At 36.3% G+C, this 14479-nt stretch overlaps 1 protein-coding gene across 7 annotated transcripts in view; it reads right to left on the bottom strand.

Moving 5' to 3' along the window:
• Fam185a (family with sequence similarity 185 member A) overlaps nt 1-14479 on the bottom strand; it is a 64454-nt gene that overhangs the window by 26961 nt on the left and 23014 nt on the right. For all 7 annotated transcript variants that reach the window (XR_012445188.1, XR_012445189.1, XR_012445191.1 and 4 more), the window contains 2 exons: nt 8637-8732; nt 5149-5283 (listed from right to left, as the gene is read on the bottom strand). Coding sequence is in view for 3 of the 7 variants with exons in the window: in XM_074064911.1 (XP_073921012.1) it covers nt 5149-5283; nt 8637-8732 (231 nt within the window). In the remaining 4 variants the exon portion in view is untranslated. The remainder of the gene's footprint in view (nt 1-5148; nt 5284-8636; nt 8733-14479) is intronic.

The raw sequence follows: 14479 nt of genomic DNA, 5'->3' as shown, positions 1-14479 counted from the left end.
TGATTTTTCCATAATAGAGAATTTCTTTTTCTAGTAACTCAAACATGGAAAAAAGAACTGGAAATCCTTAACTTTTTGTGCTGTTGTTTAACATCAGCACCAATAACAAAGCATCCACAATAGGAAGGTTTGCCTAAATATCTGGAATCTTTTCCTGAACAGATCACTCAGCACTTCCCCAATCACACGTGTCTTGCTTCTACTCATTTCCCTCCACAGCAGGACAGGCCGAGCACAGTGCCATTGCTCATAACATAAGGAACGAGATTTTTCAGCTTAGTAACCAAGCTCAAAAGGCAAGACAGTTTACAAAATGCCCTTTAAACTGCCAGAAAACAACTTTCTCTATCTTGCTAATAAGTAATTTACTGAAAGCTCTTGGTACTTTGGCCTGAATCTGTGGAGACTCCATTCTCATTTGCAAAGTTAATAAATCCTTCCTACAAAAGTCTTACAACACATATTGGTACTTGGGGTTCCAAAACCTTGTTCATTTATTTCTCTCTGCCTATGAAAATGAGACCAATTTTCTTTGCCCAAGAAATGGGAAAATGACTACTGTATCTGTCTGCAGTGTGGCTTCTATTAAGTGGGAGGAAATGTTCCCTAATGACGTGTTTAATTCTGCCATTTGCTCTCTATACACTTACCCCAGATCTACCCAACTACAGAAATCGCCAAGTTCTTTCAACTTAACCTAAAACATACCTGGTCTAATCAGCACTAGGTAATAGACAAAGAGGGCTCTGGGAAGGAATTTGCAGAATTTAATTCTCTTGTTTAAAAATAGGATTAAAAATGTTCTTGGTTAGGTGAATTTCTTTCTGTCTTCCTCCCTCGCTCCACTCCTAACCCTGTAGCAGAGTTTGTTTATTGACATTTGGTTGGGAGAGCCCTGCTTCATCTGCTGCTGTTGCTGCCTCGTTTGCAGTTTTAAATTACACCTCAGTGCCTGAGGGCTGGCGATTCCCTCATTAACATTAGAAATGCAATTGAGCAGGCAGTAGCAGAACCACCATACTGAGCATTTTAGGAAGGTTCAGAAGATGTAAAAGACAAATCAATTCCCTCATAAAGTTTACCAGCTGGCTAGGGAAATAAATCATACTTTTGAAAAAACATGAAAACAATTACTCCGAACATCTATTATTTTAACACATACGTTTCCTAAATGAAACCTCTAACAACACATACAATGGCATTCCAAAGTACAAATATTCTACTTTTGTCAACATCAATAACAAGTCTTCTCTCAATAAAAGCACAACCCAAAGATATTTTGACTGGAAATCTTATTGACAAAAAATATTTCTGAACTAGTTTTAATGGTACCATTCATGAAATTTTTCTCTCAAATACCTGAAATAATAACAAAGCTAATAGTAATCTGGTCACTGAGCAAGAATTCTATTTAAATTCTGTCCAAGAAATAATCTTATAAAGACTGTCCTTAAATCTTTTCTTCTGCAATGTCTAATCCCATCAATTGTATTTTTCACCCCAGACATTGTAGCTTTCATTTTGAAAAATGCAATTTTGGTCTTTTTTATATTTTCTGCATCTTAACTTTTTGAACATATGGAATACAGTTGATACATGATAACTATTTTAATTTCTTTCTCTGCTAATTCTAACATCTGTGTCAGTTCTAGGTTGTTTCAATTGATTATTGTCTTCATTATAGGTCATGTTTTCTTTCCTCTTCAAATGTGTAATAGTCCCTGAATTAATGTCAGACACTGTAAATTTTATTTTATTATGTGCTAAATACTATTATATTCCCATAAATCTTGAGCTTTGCTCAAAAATGCAGTTAAGTTACTTGGAAGCAGTTTAGTTTTTATGATTTGTTAGGCAGTTCTGGAGTGGTGGTCAGTTTAGGACTACATGTCCACTATGAAGTGCTCTACCTAAAACCCCATGCGTTAATGATTTTTGCTAATCTTATGGGTAGAATAGGTGTTATTCCTATACCTGTGTGAGCACCAAGCTCTCTTCTCTCTGGTACTTTGTCCTATGAACTCTAGCTGTCTTGGTCTCTGTGTACTCTTGATCTCCTCAACTCAAGGATTCTGCCATCTATGCATCAGCACAAAACTGAGAATCAAAGTTCTCATAACAATTGAGAATGTAGTCAGGCTTGATGGCACAGGCCTGTAATCACAGCTATTCAGAAGGTGGTGGAGAAGGATTATAACAGTTGGAGGTCAGCCTATCCAAAAGATAGAGAGACCCTATCTCAAAAGAAAGTCAGTGTGGTGGTGCATGCCTGTGGTCACAACTACTCAGGAGGTGAAGACAGGAGGATTGGGTTCAAAAGTGCAAGACCCTATCTGCAAAACAAACTAAGAAAACCGAAAGGACTGGGACATGTCTCAAGTGGTAGAGCACTTGCAGGCCCTGAGCTCAATCCCCACTGTGGGGGTGGGGGTGGGAATGCACTCCCAAAGAGTACACACCAAGTACAGATTTTTTAGTAGGTAAATATTTCAGTTTGAGCAGTCCAGGGCTTTCTTTTGACCTTGGAACAGCACATGATGCTTGTAAATTGTTGTAAGAATTATACAGCTGGGAGTTATTTATCAGTGACAGCAATAGCAAGGGAAACCATGGAGCAGGAAATCAAATAAAATTATAGGGTGACACATCGAAACCCTGTGGGAAGCCTGAGCCCAGGAGACTGAATTTTATTGTCATGGCTTCTTGTCAAAATTACCCAGAAGAAGTCATGCTACAGATGACTTAGCAATGAAGGCAGTATTTGTGTTTCTGTGCCTCACAGGCTCTATGAGGTAGGACCAAATGAGCTGAGCTCAGCTGCTTATAATAACAATTCATATAAAGCTGCTCATTACTTTTAAAATTAGGTTTCAGATTGGAAATCTCCAAAGGAAAAAGCAATCTGCTCTGATTTTCTGAGCGGCTTAAATTATTTCATCTACTTGAGAAGTAAGGACTGTAGCCTTTTGGGGACCAAACCATTTAAAGAATCAAAATATGAGAGTTTCTCTTAAACCCAAGCACTTGTTCCTACAGCTCCCTGCAAGGGAAACTGCTGCTTCTTCACCCCAAGGACCCTCTGTACTATCCCTCTAGTGCACTTATCAGAGACAACACCCAGATCCAGCTGGAGCCCAACCTCATCGGTGTCCTCTGGTGCTCTACAGAAAGAATCTACTGAAGAGTACCTTGAGTCCTGCAGGAGAGGACTCTTGCTCCTGCAGTTTGGCCCTTCCTGGAAGTAGGGACAGAGTGCATGACTCAACAACAACACATGAAAAGGACTAATAGGCTAAGGAACTTCATAATAACCAATGATGTGGCAGGCACCTTCCTCAAAGCATTCATTTGCCTTCTGCAACCAAAGTTTGTTGAAGACCTATTTGTTTGCTGAGTGAGAACTAACTCACCGTAGAGTTCAGGCCACTGTTTTTCTCCTGAGTTATTGCAGTCACCCGTTAATTAGCTTTTCCCTCAACCATCATCTTTTTCCCCAATCTATCCCCACTCAAAATCAAGGTCACCTTTCTAATACACAAATCTGAACCCCAGGTTAAAACTTTTCAATGGCTTTGCAGTGGTCTTAATATAAAGTCCAAATAGGCTCTAAAGGAGGAAGGTGACCTCTCCCAAATTCTCCAGCTTCCTTTTATGCCACTTGCCCCTTTGTTCTCTGTACTCTGGCCATATTTGGCTCTCACTTCCTCAAACTCATAATGCTAGTCTAATTTAGATGTGCCCCTACACTCTCACAGAACCATGCACATAACTTTGTCATAACATTTATCCCAGTGTACTGTACACACTAGTTTGTCTTTCCTAAGTTGAATGTAAGACCTGTGGAGGGAGAGAGAACATGTTTTATATTACCTTTTCACTCTTAACCTTCTAACAGTGCCTGACTCCATAAACATTTGTTGAGTGATAAACCAAATAAAGAAAAATAGGGAAGATGGGAGGAGAAAAGATAATTTAAGAAAATACATGTATTAAGTTAGAGATGGCACTGGTTTATTGGGATGGAAATAGACAATAATAATAAAGAGATCACATCTGTGAATATTGATTTAGAAGTATATGTGTAGAAATAATGGCTGAAGTCATGAGAATAGGAGTTTTAAATTAAATTTAAATTTCAAAAAGGCATATGATTCTATGGGTAGCAGAATGAAAATCTGACATAGAAACTTTGATTTATAATTCAAACAAGCTTATCCATGTAATTTGTGTGATGATTTAGCATACCGTTAAACAAGTTGGTATTGTTGCTTTAGATTACTAGGACTTAGGTAGCTCTCTTGGTTCTTTATCAAGATTAAGAAATTAGGTCACAAATTCATTCTTACCACATTTGATATACTCAGACTTACATCAGGTAACTAAGTCTGCCCATTAGTCATTGAGTCATATTTGAGAATATATAGGTATTATTTTTATCACTATTATGTTTTTTGTTGATATTCTATGATTTTTAACAGATTGTTTCTTAACTTTCATGACATATAAAATGAACACTTAAAACAGAACCTTCATCTTAGGAAAGCCTAATCTTCCCTCCCTGCCCCCCACCCACTTCCTTTTGCCCATGTACATAGTATAATTTCAGTGGCCCTCTTGACACTATTCTGATGAACTTTGAATTTCACCACCACCAATTTTAGTAGGCATTAAACAATATACACTTAAGAAAATAGCATCAGCTAGCAGTGTAGCTGGGTGTAATGAAAACTGCACGAAAGCCATTCACATGGTGGACTGAGCATTAGCCATACTAAAGGAGCATGTTTACTCTGTACGCATCAAGCCAAGTTCCTATGTCATCATGCACAGTTAGCTTTAGTCTTTCATTATAATATATGTTGATTTTTAAGTTCAAGAATTAAGAAAGCAGCTATTCTAGAAAAAAATTTTAAATCAAACTTTATCTAAAGACATAACTAATGAGTATTCCTAAGTGATTTAACAAGGTCTTTTCAAACAAAATGTCTGCATCATGTTACTGATAAGCAACTAGAAGACAATAGTCTCACACACAAGCATGTGACAATAGAAAAGAATAGAAAGACTAACACTGCAGTGAACTATGCCACATTTCTACTCATCTGTGGCAATGGCAATTTATCACATGACAAAATGCAGCCTTCTCACCAGTAACTGTCACACCATCATTTTTATGATCCTCAGCCATTTCTTGAACACCGACTTCTGGGTTCACATCAACCTCTTTTCCTGATAACTGTAAGTAAGTTTGAAGAGAAGATGGGACCTTGACAATAACAGAGCCTGTGATAAATTTAAAGGAGAGCTTATTAATGCAAAGAAATCAAAGTACCAGAGTCTATATACATTTGATTGAAAAGAGTAGCATCAGATTTGTTGTTTTTGTTCCTCAGGAGTGGTTTTCTTATTGCCACATGGTCAAGGTTTCCTTACTCTCAAGGCACACATGGTAACTTCTGTCAAGAGGATGAGGCAATAGGATGTATGAACTACTAACTCTTCTTTTGCCAATTGCCCTACCCAGCTCATTGATATCAGAAAAGGGGGTATTTTCCTACTCATGTAGCATAAAGATAGGACATCCTATTAATTGAGCATTTACTAAGAGCTGACCACTTGCTGCCCATGTCAACTTTATGAGGTATTATTATCATCCCAGTTATACTGATGAGAACTTGCTCAAGTTTCCACGAAAGCAAGGTAAGGTAAGTCCAGTACAAAGCCCATGCTTTCAACCACTATGGTATTTCACACATGAGTTATTTCACTTCATTGTACCACAGGACTTATGACCTCACTAATCATTACAACACAACTGAACCCTGAGCTCTTGTACTTTCATTTGTGCCTAGTATGTGAGAGAAAAATAACGGAAGAGATTATTCCAATTTCAGCTGACTAAGGTTTCTTTTTGAGTGGATTATAGGCTTTTATACCTAAGGCAAAACATTCAACTATATTTTCAGCACAATCTGGTGTAATTCAAGCTTCTAAAGGACTAAATGAGAATAAGTACTTTGGTGGCTATGGAATCATTTGTCAAAACAACTATGTAGTCTGCAGTGCAAATTTATCAGCATACTCCTATTTCATTAGTATCTCTGTTTTTCATCAAATAAAGTCAGTTAAGAACCCTCTGCCACAAAGCATTAACCCCATCTCTGTGGACAAAGACAGCCAGGATGACATCCACTGTGAATGCTGGGAAGATTCATGGTCATAGTTTTCCTTCTAAGTCTGTTTAACATCAGCGTATGTTGTCCTTAAGTAATTTCCTGTCTTCTCAGTCTTCCTAACTGAAGATGGAAGTTTGAGATAACTACTGACAAACTCTCATATTTATTTCTCTAAAGAAAAGAAACAAAGCACATCACAGTATCTAGCTTATTAAAAAAACAAATTGCTTTCCAGGGTTCAAATATAAAGACTGACAGGAGATTCCCCATAACAACAGATAGCAGGGCTTTAGGAAAAAAACAACCCTGCACATCTTCAGGATGAACAAAAGACACATGCTTTCCTATCAAACATACTTCTAAAAATAGAAAGTCATAGATTTAAAAACTTTTTTCCAAGGTCCTTATATGTCTAAATGTCTCAAATATGATAATCTTGAACACACTTTTCTGTTCTTAAATGAATAACATGATCTTCAATCTTTAAATCTTTAAAAACGTTAAGCAAATGCAAACAATTCCTTCCCCAGCTCCCTCCACATCTTTAAAAACAAACACCACTAAAACTCTGCCTCTGTAATGATGACTGTGCCTTGTAAGCATCCCTAACGTCCCATCCTTTAACACTAAGAACAGCTCCTGTTATATTGTTGACCTCTTTTACTTCATAAACTTCTGCATGGTTACTGACATGGATACTGTCCTCTTAGAAATTCACAAGTGAACTGGTACCATTAGTGCCACTTACTGAAGGCATGCTAAGTGAACAGTGATTTTCCCAAGGACATCATTTAGTGAAAGTCAGTACTCCATGCAGAGCTGACTCCCAAGCCCAAACACAGCCTTTCTGAATGAATGAATAATGTCATCACATTCACTTTCATAAGGACAGAGAAAACTAGCAAGCAGGAAACTTTTGTTTTTTAATCACATGGTAAAATGGTAAAGATCTAAGAGACTCAAGTGGCAAGACAGTGGCAGAGCACGGATGGATTCCAGATGTCTTTACTAAACATTAAGCAGCATAATCTTGAATAACTTTCCATTACTCTAAAAGGTTACCACTCCCAAGTGTAGTGAGAATTAAGACATTAGAAGATAGAATCTTCGTTTCCAGTCATCTTAAACTTCTGCCAGTAACATAGTCCCAGTAGAAGAAAACACAAACTGTAATCCTAATCAAATTTTGCAATAGTTTGCTGGAACAACATTCCAATTATTACTGAAAAATATTTATAGTGAATAAAGTGTGATAATCTTCAAAAGTTTTAAAGGTTTTTGCTTTGTTTTGCTTTTCTGTCCATCATACATCACACACAAAAGGAAATAACTTTCATGTAAGACCTGCTTATTCTAAACTTTGTTTTTCACTCTGTTCCTAGTTACATTAATGGTTTATGGTTTTTCTCTCTGGGTCTTCATAAGAGAGTGCAATTATATGACTTACAGGGCATTTATAATTTACTCTGATGGTATTATTGAAGCTCTTAGTAGTTTAGCAAGGACATGGTAATACCCTATTTCAAAGAAAAAAATGTGATCTTGAGAAATGACACCTGTGTGTCAGCAATAACTTCAGTTTCAGATGTCTAGGCTTTGTAGTTCTGCTTTGACACTTTGACAAGAAAGCCTAGTTAGATAAAAATTATTACATGGAAGAAATTATTAATAGCAAGAACAACCAGTCTCTGTAAGGAAATACTTACCTTGTTATATACTCAGCTCTCTTCCAGCCAACATGTAAGAACTTCTGGATTTCATCTTTAGGAAGTTATTTTTTAATTGTTTGATACAGGGCTACAGCACTTAACTTTCTGCACCCAGGCCACTTTAGCCCCTGTGACCAAACTAGTCCACCCAAGTCACTTGTCACCACAAATTCATACTTAGTGTTCAGATGAATTTAAAAGTCTACCATTTTAAATAAAGTGCTTGGACTCTTAGAATAAATTACTTATATGAGAAATTAAATTATATAGAGAGATAAATCATAAGTGTTGGTATTTCAAGAGACTAAGTCAACAATTGCTTTAGGGACTTCCATGGTTCTACCTTTCTTTCAAATTACTGCTCTCCAAAGACAGCCTAAGAGGTCCTCTCACAGGCTGGGAGAAAGTACCAGTTTAGGGAGCATTTTCTCACCAAAGAATATTCTGTTTCAGACATGACTAAACTGAAATATCAACTCAGTAACATTAAAAATTCTACTGTAACAGTCAAAATACAATATTTTTGTTTGTACTACAAATGGAACGATTGTCTTTGTGGTCATCTGCCCCAAAGTGGTAAAGATTCTTGGTCTGCAGGGCTAGGAGACCAGTCTTTAAATCAAGTTCTAGCAGAAAAAAGTTTCTTGAAGTTACTATGTAAGTATAGGTAATTTGATCATCTGTTTCAGGAGTGTTACATATAACCTTTCTTATACCACATGTCAAAAATATAACATTCCAGCTGGCTGACCTTTGTGTGATTTCAATTGCACTTTCCCCAGCTGGCTGACATAAACATCTATGGCACCCTGATGAGTTGAGGCCTGTAGACATCCAGACGAAGAATCTGAGAGGAAGGGAAAAATCCTAAGTATTCTTACATGAGTAAATGCAATTATAATTCTTGCAATAAAAGGTTCTGCTTTAACATTAACATAATAAGCTAAGAATCTTGCAACGTTTTGTATTTTCCTCATAACAATGTCACCGTTTTTACTAAAATGTACACAATATCACAAATCTAGAAACCTAAAAAAAGTATAGAGTAACTTGAATAACTTACCTCTAAAAATTTATTTCATAGGAAGGACAGAATGCAAGCAGTAGATCCTTGATAGCCAAAACATTAAGCACCTTTGATATATTGTTTTTTTTTTAATTTTTTATTCATTTATTTACATGTGCATACATTGTTTGGGCCATTTCTTCCCCCTACCCCCTGTCCCCTCCCTCTCTCCCCCAACCCCCTCGCTTCTAGGCAGAACCTGTTTTGCTGTTATCTCTAATTTTGTTGAAGAGAAGACATAAGCAATAATAACACAAAGCATTTTTGCTAGTTGAGATAAGGATAGCTATACAGAGCGATTCCAAGCATTGCTTCCATGTACAAATGTGTTACATCCCAAGTTGATTCATCTCTACCTGACCTTTTCAGTAGTTCCTGATCCCCTTCTTATATTGACCTCTGTCGCTTTAAGGTTTCTGTATTAGTTCCTCTGCAGTGGGGACATCAAACACTTTCATGTTTTGGGTTTCCTACCTATCCCCATACCTCCCATATGTGCTTTCCCTTTGTCATGTGACCTAAGTCCAACCACATTGCCGTATTTGCCCTAGATCTAAAGTCCACATACAAGGGAGAACATACGATTTTTGGTCTTCTAAGCCTGGCCAACACCGCTCAAAATGGTGTTCTCCAGTTCCATCCATTTACTTGCGAATGATAAGATTTCATTCTTCTTCATGGCTGAGTAAAACTCCATTGTGTATAAATACCACATTTCCTCAACCCATTCATCTATAGTGGGCCATCTTGGCTGTTTCCATAACTTGGCTATTGTGAACAGAGCTGCAATAAACATGGGTGTGCAGGTGCCTCTGGAGTAACCTGTGTCGCATTCCTTTGGGTATATCCCCAGGAGTGGGATTGCTGGATCATATGGCAGATCTATGTTTAGATTTTTCAGAAGCCTCCAATGTTTTTCCAGAGTGGTTGCACTAGTTTGCTTTCCCACCAGCAGTGTACGAGGGTTCCTTTTCCCCCACAACCTTGCCAACACCTGTTGTTGGTGTTGTTTTTGATGATAGCTATTCTAACAGGGGTGAAGTGGAATCTTAGTGTGGTTTTGATTTGCATTTCCTTTATGGCTAGAGATGGTGAGCATTTTTTGATTTATTTTGTTTACTATTATATTGATAAATTTAGTAAGCTTCCAATATTTACAAAGAATTCTACCTTGTGCAATCATATATAACAGGAACAAAGTCAGGGAAAATCAAACCTCACAATTTTTCCATTTAGCAAATGTGCTAGTAATAAAAAAGTGTCCATTATCGTACAAGATTACTCCACATAAGGTTTTATTGCATTTCTTAGAGTGACAGAAAGAGGTATGTGGGGGTGGGGAGAATCATTGGAAGACTGAGGCTTGTTTTGTTTTGTTTTTTTATCTAATATTTAATTCTAAGTTTCTGGGAATTGAATAGATATCTTTAAGTCAGGTTAAGAAAATAATAATTAAGGTAGTCCTTACTTGACACTCAAATTTCCGTATGTTGCCAGTGACCCCAGTTTTTAATCAATTAATATTTTAGTCCAAGGGGAAACTGAGAGGTGGAGATAAGGAAGAGAATGTTCTGAAGAGTCAGTGTGAAGCGCTTTCTTCTTCCCTTTCCCCCATAGCAACTGAAATTTCAGTTTATAAAATATCTGAGTGCCCTGAGGTCAAGGCATATTCTTTGTAGAGAAGCCTCTTTAAAAACTGTATTTTATCAAGAGCTTTTATTACTGCAATATAGAAGTAAAGTAAGGATTACATGAAAAATTATACGTTTTACAAAATGTGGAGAGAAAATATTTGTATATGCACAAAGAAGCCAGTATTTAAAAAATTTTAAATGACCTCAAACAAAGCAGTTTTGGAGTAGACTATTCAAAATCTAGCACCAAGATCCTTTGTAACAATTTGCCCCAAATTGTTATTGTTATATTTTGGCATAGGCCAAAAATGCCCATGACCAGACCCAATTTATTTAGTTTTCAGGTGTCAAAGGTGAACACTGACACTGGGAAATGAAGCCACTAGATAAAGGACATGAAATAGCTGGGAAAGGCAGCTATCTCATTGCTTAGACACCTGCAGAAGCTTCTTGTAAACTCTTCTGCTGCATCCTAATGAAGCAAGTAAAAAAAAATTAGGGTTTTAAAAAATCATGGGGACTACATTATGGGTACATAGATTATCTCATGTTGAACAAAGTGAAATATTTGAAAATTAGTCTGGTTTTTCTTGCTTTCTCTGGGGGAAAATAACCACAAGATGTTATGTGGCTTATAAGCAGTACTTTCACTTCTCCCCTCTATGGGAAATAACTAAAGAATTACATCCTAAGCCACAAAGTACTGGTGTCTTTATGTTATTGGTCTTGAGCTCTGATGATAACTCATCCCCTGCAGGCTGTTAAAAAATTAAAACTCAGGATGTGTGAAAAGAGAAACAAGAAACAATATTTAAAAGCTATATGGCAAAACAAATCCTAACTTTTCTGTAATACGAATTATTGGAACTAAACTTAATCGTCAAGAATAAAATTAAAGCTTCACCCCACAGAATTTCATGTTTTGGAAATCTACACAGTGGAGAAATTCTATAGATCTTGTAAAAGGCCTTATGGGAAATATGCAAGTGAACAGAAATCGTTAGAGCAGACATTGGTAGGTGTTAAGGGACTCCAACAGAGAATTATCTATCATTACAATTCTGGGCAAAGATTTTGGTCTGACAGAGACCAGAGTTTTCTTGGAAAATTATACACACAAAAGGGAAATACTGATGTTAAACACCAATTTACCACTATACGCAACCAAATAAACAGATATTTTATACACACACACACACACACACACACACACACACATATAGTTAACAGAAGAAAAACATAGTTGAAGGGCTAAATTTCCAAAATTTGCTCTTTTCCTTTAGAGAAATGGAAAACTTCCTCAAAATTGATCAAGCATGTTCAATGACTGTACACTTTAGGTCACTTCATGTTTTGTAAATTGATGTCCTCTCTAGGTATTCTGTACTAGAACAGAGCAAATAAGAGACTGGGATTCTGAAAGACATGTGATACATTTCTCTCTCTCTCTCTCTCTCTCTCTCTCTCTCTCTCTCTCTCTTACACACACACACACACACACACACACACACACGATCACACAATGCTTGTTTGTTTTTTTTAAGATACAATTACCAGTATATGGCTTCTGACAATGTCTTTGAAAAGAGGCAAGGAAACTAATGCTAGGTGAGCAACTCTATAAGCATTTCTACCCCACCATTATCCACTACAAGCAGTGCTTTCTCCTCTTTCATCATTTTAATCAGAGGACAGCCTCCTGTTCTAGAAGACAGATATTATAAATGCTTCAAAATCTAAAGCTTTCTGAATGCTAATAAGATTCTGTGAGTAGAAAATTCCACACCTCATGACCTCATATGATGAGATGAGTCAAGATACAGGTACACTAAAGATATTATAGAGAACAACGTACTGGCTGTGTGTGTCAGGTACATATGAAACAAATGAACTTCATGTTCAGACTTGGGTCTCATCTCAAAGATACCACATTATATATATGCAAAATTCCAAAATCCAAAGAAATCCAAAATCTGAAACACTGTGGTTCCAAGCGTTTTGGATAATACCCAGCCTGTATTTTAAAATGTTAAAAATACAGGTTATAAATCTGTGTCTTTTAAGAAGAAATGAAAAGTACTAGAAATAGTAAATATCTAATATAATAGCAAATATAAATACATAGACATAAAAATGATTTTCCTCTTAAATTCTACAAAATACATTTGACAAGTATAAAGTAAATCACATCACTACATTATGGTATTTATATAGATGTAAGAGCCTATACAATACTTTGGTATACTTCTAGTTATATATCTAAAGGAAATAAGTATCTCAAAAGTTTTCTACACTTACAGTAAACATTGTAGCATAATTTACAATATCTGAGACATAGAAATGACCTAAGTGTCCATCAATGGAATGATGGACAAATAAACTATGGTATATGTATGTGATGAAATATTATTCGCCTATGAAAAGAAGCAAATTCTGCCACTGTGACAACATGGATGAATCTTGAGAGCATCTTCATGAGTGAAGTAAGGGAGACAGATAAAGAAAAATTCTGCATGGTCTCACTTATATATGCAATCTAAAAAAGTTGAACTCGAAGGTAGTTACCAGGGGCTGGTAAAGCAAGAAAAAGAAATACATGTTGGAAAGAAAGTAGCCAAACTGTTTTTGTTTACAGATGAAATGACTGTTTATGTTGAAAGGTTTTTAGATTCCAGAAAAATCAGTTACAAGAAATTAGTGAATACATCAAGGTCACAAGATACAAGATCTATGGATAAAAAAGTCCACTGTGTTTTCATACACTAGCAGCAGAGAGAAGGTAAAAATCTAGAAACTCTACTTATAATACCCAAACCACAATTATCTTAACAAAAGATGTGCAGACCTGCACACCAAAAGATACTAAGTGATGCAGAGAGAGGTTAAAGGAGAAATAAATAAAGGGAGAGTTACACCGTTTTCATGAATGGGAAGGCTGAGTGTCGCTTAGAGACTGTTCCCTCCAAATTGCTTGTAGGTTCAGTGACTTAGTGCAATCCTAAACATAAGCTCAATTGGATTTCTTATAGAAACTGACTGGAAAACCACGGGAACTATAAGACTCAAAGCAATCTTAAGAAGAGTAAGTTTGGAAGACTTTGACTACCTGATTTAGAGACTGATGATTGTAAGATGGCAGTAATACTGTGGCACTAGCCCAAGGCTCAACAAATAAGTCAATGGATCAATGAAACAGGAGAATTCAGCAACAGATCCACACTTACAGTCATTTGATTTTAGATGAAGATGCCGAGAAAGGTTTTTTACAACAAATGGTGATGTAACATCTGGCTATTTGTGTGGGAAAAAATGAACCTTGACTCCTAACTCACATTAAACACAAAACAATAGAAATGTATCAAAAATTAAGCAAAAGCTTTTATAAAGCTGCTAGAAGAAAACAGAAACAAAAAAATTAAAATATTATCATAAAATATACCGTTAAGAAAATAAACAGGCAAGCCATGGACAGAAAGAAAATATTTTTTAAAAGTGTCTGACTTTGCTTTTGAAAGTTGCTGTAAAAAAGAAAAGAAAAAGCATCTGATGAAGGACCTAGCATATAAAAGGAACTCTTACAACTTAATAATAAAGACAAATAACTCAGTCACAAAATAAGTGGGCAAGAGATATGAGCAAAAACTTCACAAAGGAAACATACTAACGACTGAAAAATATATGCAAAAGTACGGACCATCATTAGTCATTAGGGAAATGTAAATTAATACCAGAGCTATACTGTCTGCACACCACAGTGGGTTAAGTTGAAAACACTGACAATAATTAATATTGGTGAGGATGTGGAGCAACTAGAATCCTCAGACATTGTTGATAAGAATGCTGTAAAATGAAATTTTGAGGAAAGAGTTTGCAGATCATAAGATTAAACATAAC

Source organism: Castor canadensis, chromosome 2 (genome assembly GCF_047511655.1).
Source record: "Castor canadensis chromosome 2, mCasCan1.hap1v2, whole genome shotgun sequence".
Classification (NCBI taxonomy): Eukaryota; Metazoa; Chordata; class Mammalia; order Rodentia; family Castoridae; genus Castor; species Castor canadensis.
This window is presented reverse-complemented; position numbering and strand designations above follow the sequence as displayed.